The sequence below is a fragment of the Lagopus muta genome, chromosome 15 (assembly GCF_023343835.1).
Source record: "Lagopus muta isolate bLagMut1 chromosome 15, bLagMut1 primary, whole genome shotgun sequence".
Lineage (NCBI taxonomy): Eukaryota > Metazoa > Chordata > Aves > Galliformes > Phasianidae > Lagopus > Lagopus muta.
This window is the reverse complement of record NC_064447.1, coordinates 6442801-6466689: the sequence shown is the minus strand read 5'-3', so window position 1 is coordinate 6466689 and position 23889 is coordinate 6442801. Positions and strand designations below refer to the sequence as shown.

Sequence of the window (23889 nt, the reverse complement as noted above, 5' to 3'; positions counted from 1 at the left end):
CAGTAACATGTCAAGGTTTTTCTTAGCCTAATGTTTGGTATTTGTAGCTGTGGCTGGGAAGAAGACATTACATTTTTGCTGATAAAATTTCCAGAGACTGCCAGACTTGAATCGTTGAGTAATGAGATTTGGGGGCTGGTGCACAGCAGCATAATCAGGACCTGGGTTTTAGTGGAACAGTGTGCCTCTAACATAGCATCTGTGGATTATTACATTTAGGAAAAAGCCCTGTAGAGTTTGCTTGGAGGAACAGTGAGTACTTTGCAGAGCAACGTCTGGGAATCACAGCAATAGCCATGTGAAAGTGGCTTTCCCGTGTGCTGCTGTTACAAAATGGATATTGCAGTCTTGTAATATCAGTGGCGCGTAAGAGCCTTTACCAGGTGAGGGGCTGCATGTCTCAAGGCAGCACAGTGCTTTCCAGGAGACATCCTGCAGTTCACATCAAGTTTCTCAGTCTGATCCCCTTCTTTATAGAATTTTCAACGCTTTCTTAAGGGAAAGTTGATGAAATGCAGTGTAGCTTTCCTCCAGTTCCTTCTGCTTGCCATCTTTTCTACCGATAAGTTTCTCACTTGCTGGCACAGCTTTTAGCTCTTGATTAAAAGCTGTAAGCCATTCTGCTTGTACTATAGCTCCATCTTATCCACTGCTATCTTTTGCTCGCTTCCTTTCCTCCCTAAGCAAGCATGCTTTTGTCTGTTTCTTTTTACATCGTCTTTGGCCACAGTTGCTTGTTGAACTGCTGCCCCATCTCCTTTTCATTTTGGAAGTCATTGAATGAGCTGTTTGCAGTCACTGTCTGAAGAGCATCTCCTCCAGGTTCATCCTAGGTCCTTTCCACACTTGTCCTGACCCCTCATGCTTAGAACATTCCCTTCCTTGTTGTCCATCCAGCTGTCTCTAGTCCTGTTTACTATGCTTTTCTTCTTGAAATCTTGCTCTTTCTTGGCTTCTTTTTCTCTCTTGGCTCCTCACTCCCCTCCTGTCCTGTTAATCCCTTTTTCATATGGAAGATCATCTTTCTGCTTCCAACTTCTTGCTAGGATTTGCAGGGCTCTGTGCTTGCCTTAATGCTCTCTTCTCCAGTACATCTTCATCTGGACAATCAAATTTGCAAATAAAAATTGAACAATCATGTTTGAAGTGATGACTCACGGCATATACTGCCTGCTCTGGTTCCACTGCCATCTGTCCCAGCTAAAATGTTGGCCTGTTTGACATCTTAAGATTGCATAATTGTCATATTAAGCTTAACGAGTCTAAAACAGACCTCCTGATGTTTCTTCTAGCTGTTTCTTGTCTTGGTGCCTGTGGATTCACAATGACATTGGTTATTGACAAGGAAATAAATCAGATGTTTTAATCTACTCTTTCCTAAAGAACAGTCTGTAGAAGACTTGTACAAAGGGCAATGCAAAACCCTTTGAAGACTTTTGCAATCTGAAACTTAAGAAATAGGTTGTATTTTCCTATGCAGTATTCATTTTAATGTTTGAATGCCTGAGTAGATTTAATCTGATCATGGGTTCACACGCTGTCTGCAAGCTTCTGTCTGGGGCTGGGCTACACGAAGGGTGCTGGTTTGTGACGATAAAGAATCTCTACAGATTCTTTCTTCCTTTTATAAAGCTGAATCACTTTGTCATCCTGTAGTTCAGAAGTCCTTAAGCATATGCTGAAGGATTGCACTCATCTTAATGAAGAGTTTGCACACAGTGACCATGGGCTTCTTTCACCAAGGATGAAAAGAAGCACGTAGCAGCTATTTTATTGGAAAAACCTGTCAGCTTGTAGATCTGCAGGACAGGAATCCCACGGTGGTGATGAACACGTGGCATTTTACCTTAAGATTTATGGAAGCAAAGAAAAAAATTTGTGTGAACTGCCATCACTGGTATTTCTGAGCTCTTTGCTATGTGTTCTTTTAGAGCAGTATGTTCTATAGGGGAGGTATGTGGCTTAAATAGTAAAAGTATATTTAATTATGCCATTTGTATAACTTCAGCATCTAGCAAATTGTTTTTAATTGCATATGACTTCCTTCTTTCAACTCCCAACAATTTCATGGGAAAACTTAGTATTGCAAATATTTTGGACGGCAGTATTTCCTTTTAGTGGGATAGACACAGAAAATCCACTAGAAAACCATGTGTTCTGTGGTCCTCTGGGATTTGCCTGAAGAAGGAAATGGCTTGACCTATTTGGTTGCTATGAAGTAAAAACATTCTTGTTCTTTTTTTTTTTCTTAGTGAACATCTGTGTCACATTTATTTCATTACTTTCTGAGGTTTTTAAAACCCATTATTTGGTAAGATGAAGTTTCATTTAAGGAAAGTAGTGATGCTTAGCTGCTTCTACAATTGTACTGTAGTTCCAGTATCTTTTTACACATAGGTGCAATGTAAGTGGGGAGCTTTTCCAGTTAAAGCTGACATGCAAGAAGGAACATACAGATACTATCCAACTTTCCAGGATATCCAACAACATTTCCCACGAAGAAGCGTCTCTGACAAAGTCAGATCTCACAGAGTTAATAGGAGGTGTAGCACGCTGGAAGCTTGTGAACCATGAATCAGATTCTTGTATAGGACATCAAGTACTGGCAGTCCTTGGTGTGATTTTTCAGCAGGTTGGGCTTCTTGGTGTGCTTTTACTAATTACCTTCATTTCAGATGTTCTGATTACTATAAAATGAAATAGTTGCCTTATGCCAGGTGTGTGGAAGACTTGTGAAATTGATACTGTTATTTTGCAACCAAGTGGAAATTTTATGAAGGATAGATTTTCCTGCAAGACTATTAACTAATAACTCTCCTGACTGAATTTCATAAGGAAGTTCTTCGGTTCAGAATGAGAATTGTAGATAAGTTCATTTTGAGATCACTGAGTCTGATTTCAGATCTGTTATTCTGTATCAGATCGAGCTGCTCAGGTGGATTTTGGGAAGCTGCTGCTGTTCTTGCAGATATGAGTCCTTCGTATCAAAGGAGGAAAGTCTCTCTTTAAATTTTTTTAGATGAAATACCTCTAATTCCTTAGCAGAACAGGAAAGCTGTGTGAAAACAATGGAACACAGTCTATGGAGGTGGTGCAGTGTCTCACAGGCTGTGCCTTCTCCTGTGGTGGTCCTGAGGTATTTTGTCTCCAGTGACAAACCCTCCATCCCTTCCTTACGTAGTTCTGTGTCTGGCACCCATCCCGGTGTGTTTATCCGCCTCATAACGCGATGTCCTGCAGCTGCTGGGAGCAGAGCTGATGCAGGGTGCTGGAGCGGCTCAGCTGCAGCTGTGGGAATTGCTGTTGGTGAGCACCAGTTCTCATGAAGCTTGTATCATCTTTCCTTTGGTTAAACTATGTTGGAGTGGAGCAATATGCAGGAGGTGCTCTGGCAAAAGGAGTAGATGGATAGAAAGGGCACAGATCCGTCTCTCTGCTGCTTGCTCTCCCTTTCTCTCATGCACAGAAAGGCTGAAAAAGAACTGGTGCATGCAAGCAGGAAAACGGCCTCTTGTTTTGTCTCAGAACTGTGAGATGTGGTTGTTTAATGGGTCACCTCCATGTTTTTGTACAGCCGCACCATTAATTGTAAGTGTAAATTCCAGCATGGAGCTGTGTTGTGTGCTATCACATTCAGACTGCAGAATACCATTCAGGTTGTTTGCTTGCACAGTTCCAGGTTTTCAGAAGCTTTTATTTGCTGTTGGATTTTCATTTTGATGCCCTGTAAATATCGTGGTCCTTAATGAGATCTTTGTTTGGCTCACAGGCAGTGTTGTCTGTAGGGTCAGATGCTGACAGCAGCGGGTCCTGCTGCCTCACAAGGCATGCTGCAAGAGGGGGAGTTGGCAAAAGGGCATTTATAAGCGGATTGCTGATGACAAAATAAGGACTTATTGTTGCTGGAAGGAGTATTTTTTTTATATTCAGTAATCAGATTCTGAGTCTTTTTTTTTTTTTTCCCTTACTCATTTAAGTGTGGACTAATGAACTTCCTGCCCAGGCATTCAAATCGACCCAAGAGGAATTTTCCCACCAGGCTGTATGTTCCCTCTGAGCACAGTTTTGACCACTTGCAAATCCCATTTTTGAATTTGTAAATCTGCTGCTTGTTTTTGTGGCTGCATCTCCTGCCTGGGCAGCCAGGGGCTGTGGAGGAAGGCTTTCCCAAGAAGCTGAGCTAAGCCGAGCGGCAGCAAGAAGAGCTGGTGGCTTTGGAATGGAGAAACTGTTTTTTGGGAGGAACCTTGCAGACTAAGAGTGCTCTCTGACCCTGAAATCGTACTGAGTACAGGGAAGGGGCTTGGTGCTGTGTGGGTGCTGTTCTGAGTCCTTGAGAAGACCAGGTAGACCTGACTCTTCTCTGTGTGAAGTGCTCGGCTGCTCAGGGTTGCCCGTGCAGGAGCTGCAGTGTATGAACCACGCCAGCTGATAGTCCCTTGATGTAGATCTGTGTAGTTTATTGGTTTGGGTAGGTAAATCTGCATGTACTGTTTTATGATTTTTTTCCCTTTTTGCCCTCAATTTTTGGTTATTTCTTTCTCAATTCTTTTTCTGTAAACTGCCAGAATTCTGCACGTAGTCCCCCAAACCAGGCCCTTAATGTTCAGCCATACATCTTCAGGAACCTCTCTCTCAGCCCAAAGTAAACCTCAGTGTAGCCTTGTATTTTGTAACCTCACTGCTAACAAACACTGGGGAAAGCTCTCTTTGCATGTGGTATCTGTCATGCCACGCATTAGCAGGCAGTTTGTATTATTGAGGTGTATGTTTATAGTCTCAAAAGTAATTTTTTATTTTATAGAACTTACTTTACCCGCTCTTCTGCAGGTTGGTTTTGACTGTTGTCCCACCTTTGGTTTCTCTGATGTTGTGCACCTGCAGCATTGTAATGCAGAATCCAGCATTATTGTAGGAACAGGAGAAATGACGCTGTGCTTCTTTCTTACATCTCTTGTCCTGGAGCTGCTACTCCTGAATTGCAGTTTCTGTACAAGCTGCTGTTTACCTGCAATTTGAAGTTGGTAGTCGGGGTCAGTCAGACCTAAAGTTTAGAGAAACAACTGCTGTGTCTGTGAGAACTGTTGATCACAGAAGGGAGAGTGCAGAGGCTTTCCTTAGCTGCCTGGTTTGCTGATGGGTGCTGTAGCTGATGCTGGTTTGTTCTGCAAGTTGGAAATCCCAAACTAGGTGTTAAGCCCATCTCCTTTCTGCTATGTGAGATCTGTTTGTGACATTGCAGTTTGCTGGAGGACTTTTAGTAACGACAGACAAATACAGCATGTGGAGTTGATTTTATGGTGTGTTTTCTTGGTGGCTTTTTTTTTTTTTTTCTGTAGGAAGTGCATTTTTGGGCTTTAAATAGCATCTTTGCTTCTTAAAGATTTCGGATGAGGCTTCCCCCCCCAAGGGCTTTTTTTTTTCTTGTTGTTAAATCAAAATACATCTAATGCTCTTTTCTCTCATTTTGTTCAACATGAGTTTGGAAGGACTGCAGTGTTTAGTCTTGGTTTTGTACCAATAAATGACATAATTTCACGTGAATGTTTTAAAAGATTAGGTGATATTTTATAAGAGCAAACATAAAAGAAGGCAAGCTTCAGCCCTTCCGCTGTGAATTCACTGATAGCCTAAGCAGAGAGTGCACCTTATGTCCCTATTCTTAGTGTCCTTTTGTATCTTCTGCTTACCTTGCGAGCCTGCAAAAGTAACTTGTATCATAAATGGAAAAGGTTGGGTGAAATTAGTAATCCAAATTAAATACAAATAATACTCTGAAGTTTATGGAGCCTGTGGGTGGGTGGACTTGGCAGATACATCCATTGTGGTATGTTAGACTTGAAAGACCATCTGGAGATGATTATTTTCTGGTATTTTGTAGTAAAGGTTTTTAAAGAGAGATTTATTTTATTTTATTTTTTTTTAAGAAAAGGGGTGAAAACAGGGAGAAAAATTTCAGTTTGCATTAAGTAGTAAAATAGTTTGTTGTAGTAGCATATGGAAAAGTGATTTATTCAAAGTTAGGCTGCTAAAAGAAGTTTCCCTACTGTTTTCCTATTGACTTCTCTTGTTCTGTGAAGGCAGCCAGAGATCCCATGCAGCTGGGACTAATACAGGATCCAGCTGTAGCTTTTTTATTGTTGTTCAGATGTCCGGTGATGGTCAACTTGAAGTTATTGTGTGGAAATTCAGTAAAGGAAAAGGGTAGGGTGGGAAAAAAATGACTCTCCATAAAAATATTCCAGTAAAAGCAACAGGAACTAGGAGTATCCATTTCAGAACTCTGCCATAAATTGCATCCTGAAATACTTAAACGCCTTCGGATTTTGCTGTAGACTTTAAGTCATCTCAGAGTTCTTCCTTTTATTTTATATATATATATATATATATATACATATATATATATATATATATACATATATATATATGTATTATTTTTTTTTTAGAAATGGAGTTAGCTGAATGGTGTGGGAAGGTCGCCATTCTTTTAGATTACTTAGGGAAGAAGTTCATCAGTTTTAGTTGAAACAAAGTTCCTTATTCTCTTTGAAGCAACAACATAAATTTTGTTGAACTGTTTTGATTTTAATAACTCCACACCGAGTTTCACCAGTCGTCTTGTAGAGCTGAGGTGTTTAGGGAGGGGAGAAGCCTCATACTTTTCTTCAGAGTTCATATATTCTAAGATATATTTTGTGCTTCCAGCTCTGCAGATGACGGTTTCGATTCACATGAAACAACATGAGTGAGAAATATAGCAGGTATGTCAAATGTGAGAGTACTTAAGGATGACCAAAATAAGACACACTTCATACTTTCAAAACAATTTTTCTTTTTTCTTTTTAATTTGTTGAAAATGTCACATCTCTGACATTTCTTTGTAATTGTAGCCAGCCTCCTATTTGTTGAGACCAGTGATGCCAGCGTAGAGCTGCACCGTCTGTTGGCTCTCTGTCTGCTTTCCAGATCTCCATTCCATTCTACACTTGCAGACACAGTTCATCAGATGGCAACCTACACTGCAGAGTTCTGTTACTGCTACTCTGAGTCTTTAATTTTGAATATAGTTGCTCAATCACTTTGTAATTATGCTAGTCAGACTATTATGTTTATTACAAATAATACGCAAGTAGGTCCTACTTGATAGGACGAACCAGTTTGAAGTAGTGTAAGTTACTTCCATTAGTGATAGTGAGGAGATTTGCAAAGCAGAACTACTGTCTAGAGCATAATCCTCTGTAGTATTAGTGCATTGAATGCACTTCATTAATGCTTTTATTTTTGTTGCTTTTTTCTTTAAAAGAAAAAAGTTTTGGGTCAGCCTGTTGGCTTGTCAGACAGCCTGATGTTTTTGTCCACTGTTCTAGAACATAACAACAACAACAACGTGTTTTCCTTCCTGAACTAGTAAGAGCTGGCCTATTACTTCAAAGTGGAAGTGAAATGCGGACAAAACCGTGTGTTTTGAAGGCAAATGACTTCTGAAAGCAGAACAAGTCAGTTGTAAGGTAGAAATCCCTGGGATGTCCCTGCAGCTATGTGACATGTAACAGTCTGTGGAGTTCTTGAGCTTGCTAATCAATGTCAGCGGTAAGAGCAAGGAGGTTTTGTTCCTGTGATAGGATTCCTGTGCTCCATGGGAAGTGGCAGTAATAGTTGATATCATTTGCATGGTGACTGAATTAATTTGCTATTGATGCATTTTGTAAACCTGCAACTAATTAAAAATAATATATTTTTATATATTATTTTAAATAAATTATATTTATTTCTTTTTAATTAAGGAAATAATTACTTTCATTTTGCTGAATTACTGTACTGAGTGATATATACTATATAGCCATGTTTGGACTTTGTTTCCCGTCCCCTCTATTTTATCTAATTTTTAATTCAAATTAAGACAAACAACTGACTTCTTTTACAAGGGTGGTATTCAAAGTTGTTTTCTTCCAAGCAATATGTTATGAACTTGTGAAAAGCCTAAAGGAATCATTTTCAACGTTGTTGTCTTTTGCAGCATTGGCTGTATGCAGATTCTGCCTGTGCCAAAGGCTGTTAAAATACAGCAACTGGAATAAAAAATTTTGCTTCATGATGCATTTGGGGGAAAACTCTTAAGTATTTGTGCCTAGAGAATGAAGTGAGCTCTCTGAGTTGAAGAAAGCAATATAGCAAGATCTTGAGAGAGAGAACACTGCGTTTTTTGAGTTGTTGCACACTGGATTTTTCTCTGGACTCACACAGACTTAGGAGATAAGATTTTCCAGTCTGGTGGGTTAATATCAGAAGGTCCTTCTCACTTTTGAGATATAGTAAGAGTGCTTTTCTATCAAGGTCTTGGCTTTTCACAACCTTGTTTTGTGTTCTGAAGAAAAGCTTTCATGCTGAGCAACTGTTAGCTTGGTAGCATTTGAATCATAAACCATCAAATGAATACCAAAGAAATCATTGCAGTAGAGGCTGAGTTTTAACACTGAATGTATGTGTACAATAAATCTCTTCAGCTAATCACTCTGCTTCATTTCCCTCCCACCCCTTTGCAGCTGGAAGTTCATCAGCTTCTGCTGCTCTATCTTGCTTCCTCTGGAGACTTTCTGGAACAGAGTGAACAGTGGTGGCAGGGATGTATGAACAATGTGATGATTATGTTCTGTGGGTCTGTATAAGTTGCCTTTTTCCATTGCTGTTAATTCTTATGCTATGTCATCTACTCAGCATGAACACATTATGTGTGCCGTGCGAAGTTGCGTGCTGCAGTATTTAGTGAAAATGTGTGCAGCTCCATTCAATCAGTGGGAAATATTTTTAGATCGGAAGTGAGATCATAAGTTCCGAGTTAGGACAATGCAGGATGGCTAGACTTCCATTGATGGTTTGTAATTAATTGAGGTCTGTGATTCTTTGGCATACGAGGAGACATTTTTTTTAAAGTACAGCTGCAGAACAAGTCAGGAAAAAAGGTTCCATTAGAGCTGGCTGTGGGCATTTTATCATGAAGGTTTACAACCAGAGACAAATGGAAGCATCTTTCTGCCAGCCTGATTGTGTGAGAGCAATTGTCGTCGACCTTTTCTCTTTCAGAATCTAAATGTAATCTTTCAAAACTGATTTCAGAATGTTCAGATATACTGGCTGAACTTTGGTGGCTTCAGTTGCATGTGGCACGTGGGTGTTCTGGCCATGCATCAAATACTTCAGCAAAGTCTGAAGTCCAGTCTGTTCTGACATTGTGGAGATGGTAGGACAGATGCTGTAGCTGAAGAATCTTCATGAGCTTGTTTTTGTGTAGTTTTGGAGTGAACTGTAGGCTGTTTTGTGCTAGATGTATGCTGCTGGGACTGGACTGGGTGACTGTTGATGATGAAAATCTGTGCTTAATAATGCCACTATTGTTATTAGTACCTCAGTGTGCAAGGAATAGTTAAAACAATGAAGAAAGTGTTCTGTTGTGACTGGCACTCACCAGGGGTTTTGTACCCGTGTCACAATGTCCATTTGTGAAAGATGGAAGAATCTCTAACCTGAATTAACAGGTTTTCTTACCGCTTGTTGCATTAGCAGCATCCAGAGTTGCAGACAGGCACCTTGTTGCTACAGACTGCTTAGCAGAATTTGGTATTTTTGGTTGCTCTAAGGCAAATTCAGGATGATTGCAACTATGCTAATATAAGTCAGAGTATTTTCAGCCTTACACAAAGTTTGTGTAATGAAAGCTAATGCCTGGTAGAGCACTGCCCTGAGGAGAGAGAGAGAGAGAGGCTCTTTGGAAATGAGCTTAGCAGAGGCTATATGTAACCACATTGTCTTTTGGGACTGGGATCCACAGTTAAAAACATTGTAATTTGCTGTAGGTTTTACTAGTTTAGCAAAAAGTGGCATCTTTTATTGTTACCCTCTGCATCACATTGAGGGGTAACAGAACTAACGTGTTTGGTCCCATTCGGTTGTTTCCCAATCAAGAAAAATGTTAGCTATTTGAGCATGGCAGGATGAAGTGGAAATCTGAGTAAGAACATTTATAAATAGGAGCAGAGCCGGTGGATTTGGAAAGAGGGTGAGGGGTGAACGGCAGTTAGTGGCTTACAGCTTGTTAAACCTTTCTCTCTTCGGTTTCAGGGCAAATGCTGAATGTTACGTGCTGTAAGTCTGAGACGGGAGTGTAATGAAAGTAAACTGCTTAGATCTTTGAAGTCGTCGGGATACAGATTGTTTCTTGAACACTTAGCTGAGGAAAAATGTTTAACTTATAAAGTACAAAAAATACACATTCTGATTGGTTTTCATTGATCTCCAAAAGGAATGTGGTGTTTTTTGTCAATATTGGCAAAAACAGCTTAGAAAGGGCAATGTACTGTTTTGGCAGATCTGACTGAAACTGTTAGGAAATGTTTAAAAAGGAGGAATGTATTTATTTGAGGGTCTGCTTGAAGTACAAAGGAAAAAAAAAAAACCAGCAACCCACTACCGTTGTTTTTTTTTTTTGCAGCACAGAACATATGCTTACACACACAAACACAAACAAACAACTGAACAAAAACAACCAAGAAACCTCAAAAACATGCTGAATGTGTTCAGTTTTTAAGTATGGTGAGACAGATTTGATGTAAACTACTGATGGCTTTTTGCTAAGCAGAGAACGGGGGAGCAGAGGTTTAACCTTACGGTGAGTGGACCCATCCAGCTAACTTCTTATCAGTGAACCAGAGGGCAAGCTCTTCTGTGTCTGGATTGGTGACCTGTCAAGCTAATTGTTGCATGGAGTGATGGCAACCAACAATCCACAAATGCTTAATATACTCTTGTCTGAGGAATCTGAAAATGCTTTATGGTCTTAAACTAAGCCTTGCTCTTCCTTCACTAGGAAATCCATGAATAAATTCCTGACATATTGTGGCCAATGGGCATGTTGATGTCACAGCAAGATTCAAGCCAAGGATGACCAGGAAGTAAAGTATTTTATGAGCAACAGTGCTGTTCAGAGCTATTTCATACAACTCAGCAGTTTCCACTGTAGGTATCTGGGCTGCTAATGTGGATGAGGCTGCAAGATCTTTGGTAGTTTAGAGGGTCAGGCATCACGTTATGCATGCTGAAATTTGTCTTGTCTTGGAGGAAAGTAAATGCTACTTAAGGAGAAGTGAATAGGCCTATCATAGCACTCTGTAGTTGTCTTCTGGAGGCATTCTTTGGAGAATGGAGACTGCTTTCAAATCCAGCATTTGTTCCACTTCCTGTAGCCTGCAACTGGTCTTGGAAAATGAATAAATAGGAAGTTTCTGCAGTAAGTACTGCTTCTGGTATCTGCCTTTAGAGCCATGTCAGGCAGACCTGGGGAAGGATGAATTTTCCTTTCCTTTTTTTTTTTTTTTTTTTTTTTTTTTTTTTTTTTTTTTTTTTTTTTTTTTTTTTTTTTAACTGAATTTGTATGCTTTGGAAGGAGCCAGCAATCATAAGAAACTGACTAATGCTCTCCACTAATGAGTGAAGTACAGAGGGTGGCTCCTCTGTTGCCAAGAGTAGATGTTACTGGAAAATTGTGACAGAAAGGCTGGCTTGCTGGGAACGCAGTAGGTCTAATGAACTGTGCATGAATATAGAGCAGAATTTGATGATATTGCTGGCTGGTGGCTGTGGGGCCTGGTTACTGGGACCCCACTGCAGCTGCTCAGTGACATTACTGTTGTTTTTCCATGCTGCGACTCCTAATGGATCTGACAGGAATGTCTGATACTGCTTGGGTGTGTTTGCTTCTCAAGCCTTTTTCCAGGCTCTCTCCTAGGAAAAAATGTAGGTGCAAGCCTGTCGATGCTTCCCCTCAGTAACCAGGAGTACTGTGGGAAACACAGCTGGCTGCTAAGGGTGAAGCTGAAATGCACAGCTGCAAATTTTGTTTCTTCTCGTAATGTCCATTCAAAAGTTGAAAGGATCAGTGTGTTCTTGTTTACTCTTCCTCGCTCATCAGATGTTGGGATAGTCTCTGCTTTCAGAAGGAATTGTCCCATCCTTGGTCCAGGATGCCGGGATGTTGGAGCTGGAAGCTGTCTAGGTTGGAAGTGAGACGTGTGGTTAACCCAGTAGTTCACAGCAGCTACTAGGAGGTGCATGCCAGTGGAAGATGCTGAACTGCTGGGAACGTGGAGCTAAATCCTGTTCAGTGGTGGTAGAAGTTCAAACAGTCTGGCTTCCCACAATATCCCACGTGTTTGACCTGATGGCCATCAGTAGCTGGTGCTGTTCACTCTCCCATGCTTGTCAGCTGCGGAACATGTGCTTGACCACTCCTGTTCCCTTCAGGGAGAGTGACTTTGGTGGTGCTTGGTGACCTGGAGGTAGTCCAGTGCTAATCGTTTCCCTTGGCACCAAGAGAATGTAGTATAACTCACCAAGATGGTTATTTGCTAATTTTCTGACGTAGATTTGAATTATATGATTTTTTGTGTGTGTGCTGTACAGGGTAATATTAATCTACTGATGACTTAATGGAAATCTGTTAAAGCCTCGTTCACCTGAAGTTTTGTCATTTTGCAGTTGCCTAGCATTCTTTAAATGATGGTTAGCATTGCTTGTATGCTTGGCTCAATCAGTAGTAAAATGTCAGAAATCATTCTTGGGATGATGCAGCCCCTTTCCATCTCATTCTCTATATAAGGTTAGTAGTGATGTGATAAAATACACTTTTACTGGATTAACTAGTAGATACCCCAAGTGAAAAGGTACCAAAAGATACGTGTAACTTCTGCAGCTTTAAGGATCTTATTCTTGGAAAGCTGTTCTCTCTTCATCTTCTAATTTCAGAACTATCCTACCATAAGCAAGCAAAGTCCACTGATCTTTTGCCGCCCTTCCTTTGCACTGGAATGAGTAAAGGATTTCAGTGTGGTATCTTTTGTAGTCACTTAGCAATGCATACTTGGCATGGCAGTCTGTTCCTTTCACCACCTAGATAACACTGATGGAGAACTTTTGCTCTGGAGTGCTGAAACATAAGCTAAAATTGTGAGATTTGTTGTGACCTGGATTTTGCTGTGAAAGTCAACAGAAGAAATTGGGAATCTGCAGACTTGATAAAGACTAAATATTCTATTAACACCTATAATGAAATATACTGTGAACAAAGATTTTCAAATGCAGACATCAGAGAAAATGCATTTGTTTTCAGCTGCAGTTTTGAGTAACCATTTTTTCCCTAGTTCTGTGCATATGAGTTCTCAGGAGGGAAGAAAAATATTACTTAGTTATTCCAAAATCATCTGCAAATCTCTGCCTTGCAGCATATATATGAATGGGGAGGAGGAAGTATTTTGATTCTTTTTCACAATGTTCCGCTGATCTGATGTAGTATGAAGGCTTGAGGCCTCATAATTTTGGAGTGGTAATATCATCTGTATGTATACTGGTGGTGTTGCTACACAAAGCTGATTCTGATCACCCTTCCCCATTATTCATGATGGAGAAAATAAATCATATGCAATTATTTTGCTTAAAACTTGAAGGCCAAATAAAACTTTTAAGACAGTATATATGTATCAGTGTTCTTAAAACAGCAAGACAATACAGGACTGATTTATTTATTTTTTTATTTTTTTACTTTTAGTTCTTGGCACTGTGAAGTATTAAATTTGGCCCATGTTGAAGCCCTGTTACTGTTTTCCTTTTTGAAAGACATTTGACACACCAGAAGGCTGTGCTGCCATTCAGTGGGATCTGGATAGAGTAGAGAGTTGGACAGAGAGGAAGCTGATGAGGTTCAACAAGGGCAAGTTCAGGGTCTTGCACCTGGGGAGGAATAACCACATGCATCATTACAGGTTAGGGACTGACCTGGGGAGGAGCTTTGCAGAGAGGACCTGCGTGTGCTGGTGGACAGTAAGTTGGCAGTGAGCAGCAATGTGCCCTAGTGGCCAAGAAACCCAGGGATATCCTGGGGCACATTGAGCGTAGCCAGCAGGTTGAGGGAGGCGATGTTTCCCCTCTACTTTGCCCCGGTGAGGTCACATCTGGAATACTGTACCCAGTTCTTGGCTCCTCTGACAGTAATGTTTTAGAAAGAGTCCAACTACGTAGGGCCACAAAGATATTACGGGCCTGGAGCATCTCCTGTATGAAGAAGGGCTGAGACCTGGATCTCTTTAGTCTGAGGAAGAGAAGGTTGACAGGGGATCTCATCACTGTTCATAACATATGAAGTGCAGGAGTCAAGCTGATGGGGGGCAGGCACCTTTCAGTGGCAAGCAGCAGTAGGACAAGGGGCAGCGGGCACAAACTGGAACAGGGAAGTTCCACACTAATGCAGGGCAAAACTCCTGCAGTGTCAGAGTGACTGAGCACTGGAGCTGCCTGCCCTGAGAGGTGGTGGAGTCTCCTTTTGTGGAGATGTTCAGGACCTGCCTGGATGCCTGCCTGCGTGACGTGCTGTGGGAAACCTGCTTCAGCAGGGGGTTGGACTCAGTGGCATCCCTTCCAAGCCCTGCTATTCTGTTACTGTGTGGCTATCATGTTAAGACGATGGCATAATTAACAGCGTGCAGCTATAGCACTGCAGTCAGAGTGGTGATTCACCAGATTGTCTGAACAGTAATTGGCAGTCGATACCAAAGAAGGCATGTGCTGACACGGTCACTTCAAAAGCAATGCCTCCTATTTATTTCCATGAAAACTGCAACGGGTAGCATAAAATTTTTCTGCACTTTTAAAATACGCATCACCATGCATATTTTATCACTTTATATTATTAATGCTAGTATTAATTTATTTAGGTAAGTACAGTGTGAAGTTAAACTCAGCTTTCTTTCCATATTCAGTAATTTGTATTTACATATTTTTAAAAAGGAAAGTTAGCCTAGAAGCATCTTCTGATATTGAAGCAAGAGCAGAGCAACTTCAAAAGAAAAATGTACTTAAAAGGAAATCCATGCTTATCCATTTTTAATATCAGGTTGAACTACTTTTAGGATTCAGAGGATACAGCCTGTGAGCATAGGAATTGAGGGCTGAGCTGAGCAGATTTTAGGCTGGTTGGCATTGCAAGGCTTGCTGTCCCATACCCTCCTCTGCCAGGGGTTTGTTCTGTGCCTGCTGCTTTGCCTTGGGCAGCTTTGCAGTCCCTCCATGGAACTGTTGGGCAGCACGGCAGAAAACAGACCTTTAGGGGTGAAAAAGGGGATTCTAGGAAGGATTGTACATTGAGGAGCAGCAAGTACCAAAGTGATGTAGGGACGCATGGGGAGCCGGTACCTCCTTTCTTCCCATGACATCTTGCTCAGAGCTGGTCGTTGTGAGGTTTTCCTTTTCTCGCGTTCCTTCATCGTTCCTTCATCGGCTTGAAGGCGGTTCTTTTATTTCATGGTTATGAAGCATTGGTTTCCAATTGAAATGCATTGAAATGATGGATTAAGGTATAGTATTGGTTATAAGATGAAGAGGAGTAAATGTAACGTACTCATGGTCTTCAGTGCTACCTGTTCATACAGATGGTATGAATGGTATAATAAAGAAATGCTCATTAACATACACAGCTTTCATATGGCAGGTATCTGAGTTGGGGGCATCATTAGGAACTAAAAAGTAATACAGTTGTCTCTTCAGTTGTGTCTGTTGCTATATCTATGTAGCAAGGTAAAGATTTGAAAGTTGTTGTCAACTTGTACCTATCTGTGTTTCAGTGCTTTTAGGAGGGCAAGAAACAGCACTGCTTGTTAGCTGTTTGTGTGAGCTGCAAAAAGCCTTCAGACACACTTCCCTTTCTTCACAGCTGTTGTTGCTCATATTATCTGTGTATGCTGCGTTTGGTTGTTGTAAACTCCTGTTCCATCAGGTTCAAGAAGTGCATTTTCTGTGGATATGCTTTGTAGGCATAAGCATATTTGCAGCTGCTGTGGCAGTGCAGCATTCTCCTGTGTGTAATAAGTGAAACCAAAACTCTGGTGGTTTTTGTTTCGTTTTGTTTTCTTCTCAATTTGATGGATTCTAGACCCTGTTTTTGTACAACTTTGGAATTGCCTACTTTCTGCTTGATGAGGGGTGTTAACACCAATTATATGTGAACATTTCTGACTGGAACAAAACCATAATCTTGTGTTATTTGAAGTCATATCTTATAATAAGTAATGATTGATTTTTACAAGAAATAATGGTATACTTGGCAGCAATTAGAATCAGAGAACGGTGAGGGTTGGAGGGATCTCAAAGACCATCTCGTTCCAGCCCCAGCTGGTAGCCTGCTGTTTGCTTTCTGTTTAGGATAAAAATGTATTTCGGATTTCCACTTTCTTATGATTTTGTTCTTTGAATAAAAATACACTGGATGTGAATCACTGGCGTAATTCAACCTGCTTTGCAGAGGAAACAAAACAGTGTGTAAATCTTAGGAATTCAGCGGATCGTGCTACAGGAGAACTTTCAATTCCTGACAACATACTTTCATGTGGTATTAGGATTAATATTAACTTAGGCATTTTCACATATTATTTGAAGCCCAGAAGGACAGGCATCTTAACTATGACTGGCGTCTGAAATATATTGCTGTCCAGGACTGAACAATGTTCCCAGCAACATCTTGCTCAGTGTGCTGTCCACTAGTTACCAATGACAGAGGTGGATGTATGAGTCTCTCTTCTGGGTTTGCCACCGATGTGCCTTCTGGTTGCAGTGTACCTCATGACCAGAAACTCTCACAATACTCCTCAGTCCTCTGTCCTAAATTCCTCATACTGCTAACTGGTGATTTTGTACGTGAAAGGATATTGTGTACAGGATTATTTTCTCTGTTAATGGATGCATGAGCTCTGCTGTGCTAGAACGTGGTCGGCAGTGACTAAATAGCAAAGGTTAAACCAGTATGATTGTTTAAAAAAAAAAAAAAAAAACAAAACAGTGGCAACTAAATCCAGCTGGTTTTACTGATTGAATTTAATGCAGATATATTTTGTTTTCATGCTGAGAAATAAATCCAGTCAGGAGGATATCCTACAAAACCATTGTTGGAATCTTTAATCGCCACAAGTGGTCACAGCTTTGTTTATACATCTTGTCTGAAAGCTGGAGAATGTTCCTATAATTAAGTTTAAAAAAGGGAGTGTGTAGGGGAAAGGAAGAGAGGGCAGCCTGAGAATATCCGTTCAGACAAATGTCCTGGGATGATCAGGTTTGTTCTCAAGAGATGACTGTGTATAATTTTTAAAGGCCAGAAGAAACAACTATACGGATTCTGTGCATGGGTAAGGATAGATTTGTTTAGTTCTAAGCCTTGCCTTGTGTAAATATCTTCATGCTTGTAAGATGCCTCAATTGCAGAAAAATGAAATTCCATCAAATCCTTATTTGCTAGGAAAGGAAATGCTTAATGCCACCAGTTTGTGGCTGATGTGAAAGGAGGAGAATATTTTTGAAACCAAAAATTTAATTGAGTCATAAGAGTCAGGTAGTCAGGTTGATTTGTGAGATCAGAGAGTAGTGTTTTGTTTTCTGTCATTAGATATTGTAAGAGCTTTTATGTTTGCTGACTCTGGATTATTTTGCTGTTCTCTTGAGAAAGTGAACTCTGAAATTGGGAATTGTGGTGAAGCAGAACTGCATTATGTCTTGATCAGCGAATGTCAGATGAAAGGTTAATAAGTGAAAATGTTTAAACACAGGAATTTTGATGGTTCATATAACATGGGGAACTGGAAAGGATTTAGTTTCTGCTACCAGGAAAGATGTAGGTATCGGAGAAAGTACTAAATTTTTCTCTCTTCTTTGGAAATTCACTCCTGATTTTCACTGAGCTGTGGGATGTTGATCTGTCGTTTCATTCTCAATGTGCCAAAGATTTGCTTTTCTTAGATATTTAGTGTCTGCTTTCTCAAAAATACTGTATTTGGATTGATGGCGTTTAAATAACGCTGTTAAGCTTGCTTCATGCTTAATGAATGAAGGAAAACGAAGCACAAAACAAAGCTGAATGATGATGTGAAGGAATTATTAGGAATGTTAAGAATTGCATTTTAAAGTTTATTTTTATTTTTAAAATGTTTCTATTCTTTCAGTGTTGGCATCTGAGAAGTGAACTGATTCTACTGCTTTTTAGTAGGGCTTGTTGAGAGATGTGAGACGTAAGATGTCTTCGTAAACATCAGAGTTCTGGGCTTGAGTTTGGGTACTGTGCTTGTACTGCTGGTAGCAGAAAAATTACTGACGTGGCATCAGACAATCAGTAGCATGACAAACCACTGATTGCTAAACAGTCTGTTTTGTGTTTTTTGGTAACACGTTTAGTGCAGACAAACCTGCATTAAAAGTGCATATTCCGATGTCTGTAGGAAGTTCATTTAAATGTATTTAGTTCAGTTACTGTAATTGATACGAGATGGGCCAAGTTGGAATACCTGTTCAGTAGTTCTAGAATTACAGTTGTTTCTACTACTAGCAAGATATCCTCTGTGGTCTTTCCTTCTGTTTTACTACTTGGCCAAGAATATAATTTGTACTTCCGACAGTGTTTATCCTATTTAATAAAATGATCTTTAGGCTGATGGCCTTTCTATTTAGTAATACCTGAAACTCTGAAGTTTCAGGAAAAGGAAGGGCTCTCCTTGTAAGCCAGGTTTTCTCATGGACGACTCATGTCCGAAATAGAACATTAGTCTTTATTTGAAGATTAGAAGATAATGTAAAAGCATGATGAAACGATAGTTTGTTCACCCTACTGAAATGCATTTCCATCCAGGTCTTTGTTTGTAAAAATGTAAAATGTTCGTGCTAACTCCTCCCATCCTGTCTGCTTTGTGTTTGGAATCAGTGAAAATCAAAAGCAAGAAACCCCAAACAAACGAACTTGGAAATGCCTCAGAGAAGTGAGGTAGGAAATTCTTACGGAGCAAATAGGTATTATGCACTAAAGGAGCATGTGTGTGTGGAGGGTTGCATGAACACAAACTTAACAAAAATTAAAAAAAGGTTTTGGCAGGGTGGGCATCACTTGTGGCACATATGTGCAGTATTTGCTTCGGACTTTGGAGGTGTTTCAAGGCACTGTGGTACTCTTCAGCCAAATCTGGTCTCCTGTTCACTTGCTGTATGTCTAACGTCAGCCTTGATGTTACACTTTTTGCCTGTGGTTTTCAAATTTTTGAATAAATAAAATGAATATTTTTCTTTTTGCAGTGGAGCCATTGAAAGTGCTTGTTCTGTTTTCTGTGAATGCCTGGGGACATCAACTCCACGGGTTTCATTTCCAAAGAAGAACCATTTCTAGGCTCTCTCCTCACTATCTGCACTGCAGGTTGTTGAGGCACCTCACGAAGTCAGACGGACTGTTTGCTGTTATACACTAATACTACCAGATAGGCATTTTTAAAGGTTTTTTAGTTGTTTTCAAATCACTAGAGATGAAAGAAAAGCGAAGAATAACTGAAGAGAACACAGTAGTACACGCTCGGCTGGGCCAGACTCTGCTGTGCCCCAGTATGTGCAGCGGATGGCTGTGAGGTCACAATCCATCGCCCAGTGGTGTCACACACCGTGATTTTGTGATACAGAGTGCTGTGCTTTGGGGCTGTCTCCAGGGAAACCTGTTCAGCCCGAGAAGGCTAGAGGGGACTCTTTATCAGGAAGGCAGTAATGGGACATGTGAGTCCTGTCACTGAGTGATAGGGCTGTGAGTTTAGAATAAAAGAGACTGGATACTGATTGGGTGTTGGGATGAACTTGTTTCCTCTGGGGGTGGCGAGGCAGTGGAGCAGGCTGCCAGGGGAGCTGTGGATGCCCCATCCCTGGCAGTGCTTCAAGCTGTGCTGGATGGGGAAAGGAGCAGCCAGCCCAGTGGGAAGTGTCCCTGCCTGTGGCAGGATGGTTGGCACGAGATGATCTCTCAGGTCCCTTCCAACCCAAAGCACTCTGCATCTGTGAAGAGAATTCCAACCAGCCCCAGCCTGTGTTGCCCACTGCGGTACTGTGGTGTTGATGTTGGTGTTTCCCAGCAGTCACCCTGGCCTGGGCCTGCTCTTCCCAAAGCCCTGCCAGGTGCCCTGGTACCTCCCTTTTACGTATCCAGCCTCCTACTGAGATTTACAGCTTGTCCCTATTTACTTTTAGCCTCATCCATCCCAACTTGGCTACGGTGATTCCTTGATTTGGTTTTTCAGTCTCCATTCTGACCCCAGGCCCCAGCTCCTTTTTGGGAGTGGAGGGCAGTGCTGAGCAGTGCTCTGTGGGTGCAGTGACAGGGCCTGAGGGAACAGCATGGAGCTGCATCAGTGCAGGATTGGGTGGGAGTCAGGGAAAGGTTCTGCACCAGGGGCGGCTGGCCATAGTCCCAGCTGCCCAGGGCAGTGGGCACAGCCCCACGCTGCCAGACACATTTGCACAGCGCTCTCAGTCATAGTGTTTGGCTTTTGGATGATCCTGGGTGGACCTGGGAATTGCATACATTGATCCTGATACTTCAAAGTCAGGGTATGGTATGAGTCCCCATCTGCCAATTTATGAAGATCATTGGACTGTGCACTTTGAGAAGCATCCCAACAATTGAGTCATCCCTTCTCTGCTGCTAACAGGAGTGCTGTCTTCTAAGAGCACTCTGAATTTTCCAGCAGATTTTTACTTTGTCTTGCATCTGGCAGATAGATACTTATTATATCCTAATGCAAAAGACAGTCTGACTCCATTCAGTTTATTTCCTTTTTATCTAACAGTATTGTTAGAGAGACAGAAGACTGTCTCTCTGTTGCTGCTGTGATCAAAGGAAATGAAAAAACACAGGAGACAGTCTCGCAGTGCTGTAGGAACAGGACTGAGGTGTTCTATTTTTCTTCATTGGTTAGCAGGAGCACAGATTTCTTCTGCAAATTGCACTTGTTCCAGATATTCCACACTTACAGGCTTTCATTGCGTGCTGCCTTAAGCGGAAAGAAGCTGCAGCAGCACTCACTGGGAGGAGTTTGTGAAAGCAGCTAATGCAATGGCTTTGTGACTTGAAGAGAAACCAAGCACTCTCTGGATTCAAACTGTTTGACAGTTGAAGATTATTTTTCATTTGCATTCTAATTAGTATTACCAGTGAAGGTGAGATTTATCAAAATGTTTGCTATGGAAAAAGGTTTAAGTGGAAGTCTCTTACTGATACCGATACTGCAAAAACTAATCTAATTTCAGCTACTGATCTAATACTGAAAAAAGCTTTAGTAGCACTTGAATGTACTTACAGCAAAGAAAGTGATTGATTATAGTATTGATCTTGTTGTTTTCAGATCCTAGTTAACTAATTGGAATATCTGTGGTATGTGTACATAGTGTGCATATAAATCACAGGATCTCCTGAGTTGGGTAGTTTGAAATATTCCAACGTGTGTGTGAGACAAAGATGTGATTCCTTTTATAGGCATCGTGTGGATTTGTAAAGGTGGATGTGAAAAGAACCTTCCAGTATTGGCATGGAAAGAACTTTTAGGAATGGGCAGACTTCAGATCTGATGAAGGGAAAAAGCAGGTAGACATATTGAAGTCTGGTATTCTTTCAGCAGAAGATTGCCATTTCCTAAACTGGAAGTAATTTAATCATGTCTGTAGCTGGAGTACCTAAATGAAATCACTTCATGTAATTACTTCATGTCTAGCAAGGCCTGTGGCCATTTGGATTGCGTATTATGATTCAGATCCTAAAATGAAAGGAGTTTAACCACTGGATGTCCAAAAAGTAATCAGTGCATTTTGTTTTTAAGATATGAATAGAGACTGTGTTTCAAATGTCTGAAAAAAACTCCAAGCTGAATCTTTGCTTGTGATCTTGTTGTGTCTGCTAAGAGCACATGTGACAAAGATCAGCTTTAACCTTCTCATATGACTGCACTGTTGCATGTTCCTGTTGATGCAGAACCATTTAAGTATTTTAACAGTTATTTTTGATGTTCCATTTGAGCTGGAGGGAAAAACTGTTCTGTAATTAAGGGGCTACTTTCAAGAAAGTAAGTAGCATCAAAACTGTTATGACAGGATCATTGTGAAGGAGCTGAATGTTGTGGTCACTGTGCTCATGCTGCATGGAGTGTATCCATGACCAGATTCTTGCTGGGGAGAATCTGCTGAAGCAAAGCAGAGGTTTTGTGCAAATAACTTCAGATTTGTTAGTTGTCAGAAACTACAAGGGAAGGGGCTGCTGCTGGAGTGAGTGACAGCCAGAGCTGCATGCAGAACATCGGCATCTTCAGGAGCAAGTATTGCTTATCAGCAGGGTAACACGTTTGTTGTGCAGCCAAGGAGATGGATAAAGTTGATATAAATGCTTCAGACTCACTTAAGTGGTGTTACATAAAAGAAGAACTTTGTGATAAGCTGTGTTTAGTGGTGGATTGTAACTGTATGTTTATTTGAAAAGAATAAAAATGTATATCCAGGTGATGGAAGGTGATTGCTGTTAGGGGTATTAGTGCTGTTCTGCTTACCTTCATCTGGTAAGGACAGGTAACGAATATGATATCCAACAGCAGCACCAAGATGCACATCTTGATAATGATTTTCTGTGGCTTTTCCCTCTGGAAAATGTCATAGGAATGATTTATTCAAATGAAGAATTTTGATCTATTACTGAAATAACTGGAACGATACCAGACTTGATTTTGGCAATCAAGCTGTAGAGCCAAATCTTCCCACCTGTTACATGACAACAAAATTCCCTTAAATTGTCTGGTTTCCTTTTAAAGATCGATTCTGTCCTTAGCCATTCATTTGATTGCCTTACTTGCAATTTTATAAAGTAGAATTTAGTGAATTTGGATGCGTTTCCACCTCCACTCCCCTATATAATCCCAGCTAGAAAAAAAACCACAAACTTGAAATAAATAACTTGTTTTTCTTAATCAAGTTTATTCGGTTCTTTGCCATGAGGCATATTTGCAAAGGCTGAAAGATTGTGCGTTTGGTCTATTTCAGTGCCTGATGACCTCTCCATAGAAGAAAGGGAAGAACTTATAAATATTCGTCGCAGGAAAAAAGAACTGATTGATGATATTGAGGTAACTGCTTCGTGTATAGAATTCCCTAGGAGACTGCTGCAGCAGATTAAATTACAGTAAAGCACAACTTTTCACTCTCTGTAGGTGTGAGCCATATGTAATGTTTTTATAAGTATGCAAATGGCCGAAACTGAATCTCGTTAATTATCAAGCAGGTTTACGATTCATTTATGTGCTTTTAAAATGCTGACTTCTGGATCTATGCGATGCTTTGTGTGCATGTGTACACAATTGCTTTGTGCAGTCAGGGACTCAAGAAGCAGTAGGTTTGTATCCAGGATAGGAGTGAGAGAACAGTGTGGGTAAATAAATGTGTTGGAGTTGGTACTGATGGCCTTGATGTTCTGATGGGAGCACACACATGGAGTTGAGATTCATGTCTGCAACTGCCAGCTGTGAGATTTATCCCTTCTCTTCAGATGATTAGTAAATATTTATGAAAATAAAACCTAACTGATTATGCTGGTACATGACAGATAGTTTCAAAATGAGTTTTAATGTGGATTAACAGTTTACTTTCTTCTTTTGACAGAGATTAAAATTTGAAATAGCGGAGGTTATGACAGAAATTGATAATCTGACTAGTGTGGAAGAAAGGTAAGTAATGGCAGCATACAGACATGATTCATTAATTCCTTGAAACAGCTATTCCAGGAACAGAAAATAAAAGTGGGTATTATGCTAAATAAACCTTTGGTCACCTTTGTTCTGTCTGTTACAAAGAGCCATAAGTTTGACTTTATCCCATTCAGGTTTGTCTTATGTTCAGGTGGAGAACAGGTTGAACAGAATGCAGTATTTGAAACTGTCCAACTAATAATGAGCAGTTCACTGCTGCAATCATTTGAAGTAGCAGTAAATAGTAACCTACTTTTCCCCCTTACACAAAGTGAATGTCCCA

At 40.6% G+C, this 23889-nt stretch overlaps 1 protein-coding gene across 2 annotated transcripts in view; it reads left to right on the top strand.

Annotated features, from left to right (window-relative positions):
- CYTH3 (cytohesin 3) overlaps nucleotides 1–23889 on the top strand; it is a 50140-nt gene that overhangs the window by 4003 nt on the left and 22248 nt on the right. Inside the window, exons 1-3 of one of the 2 annotated variants that reach the window (XM_048961185.1) lie at nucleotides 21360–21466; nucleotides 22906–22988; nucleotides 23521–23585. In XM_048961185.1, coding sequence (XP_048817142.1) covers nucleotides 23548–23585 — 38 coding nt within the window. In that variant the 5' untranslated portion in view covers nucleotides 21360–21466; nucleotides 22906–22988; nucleotides 23521–23547. Of the gene's footprint in view, nucleotides 1–21359; nucleotides 21467–22905; nucleotides 22989–23520; nucleotides 23586–23889 lie in introns of those variants that run through there. The other variant, XM_048961184.1, reaches the window with a different exon arrangement.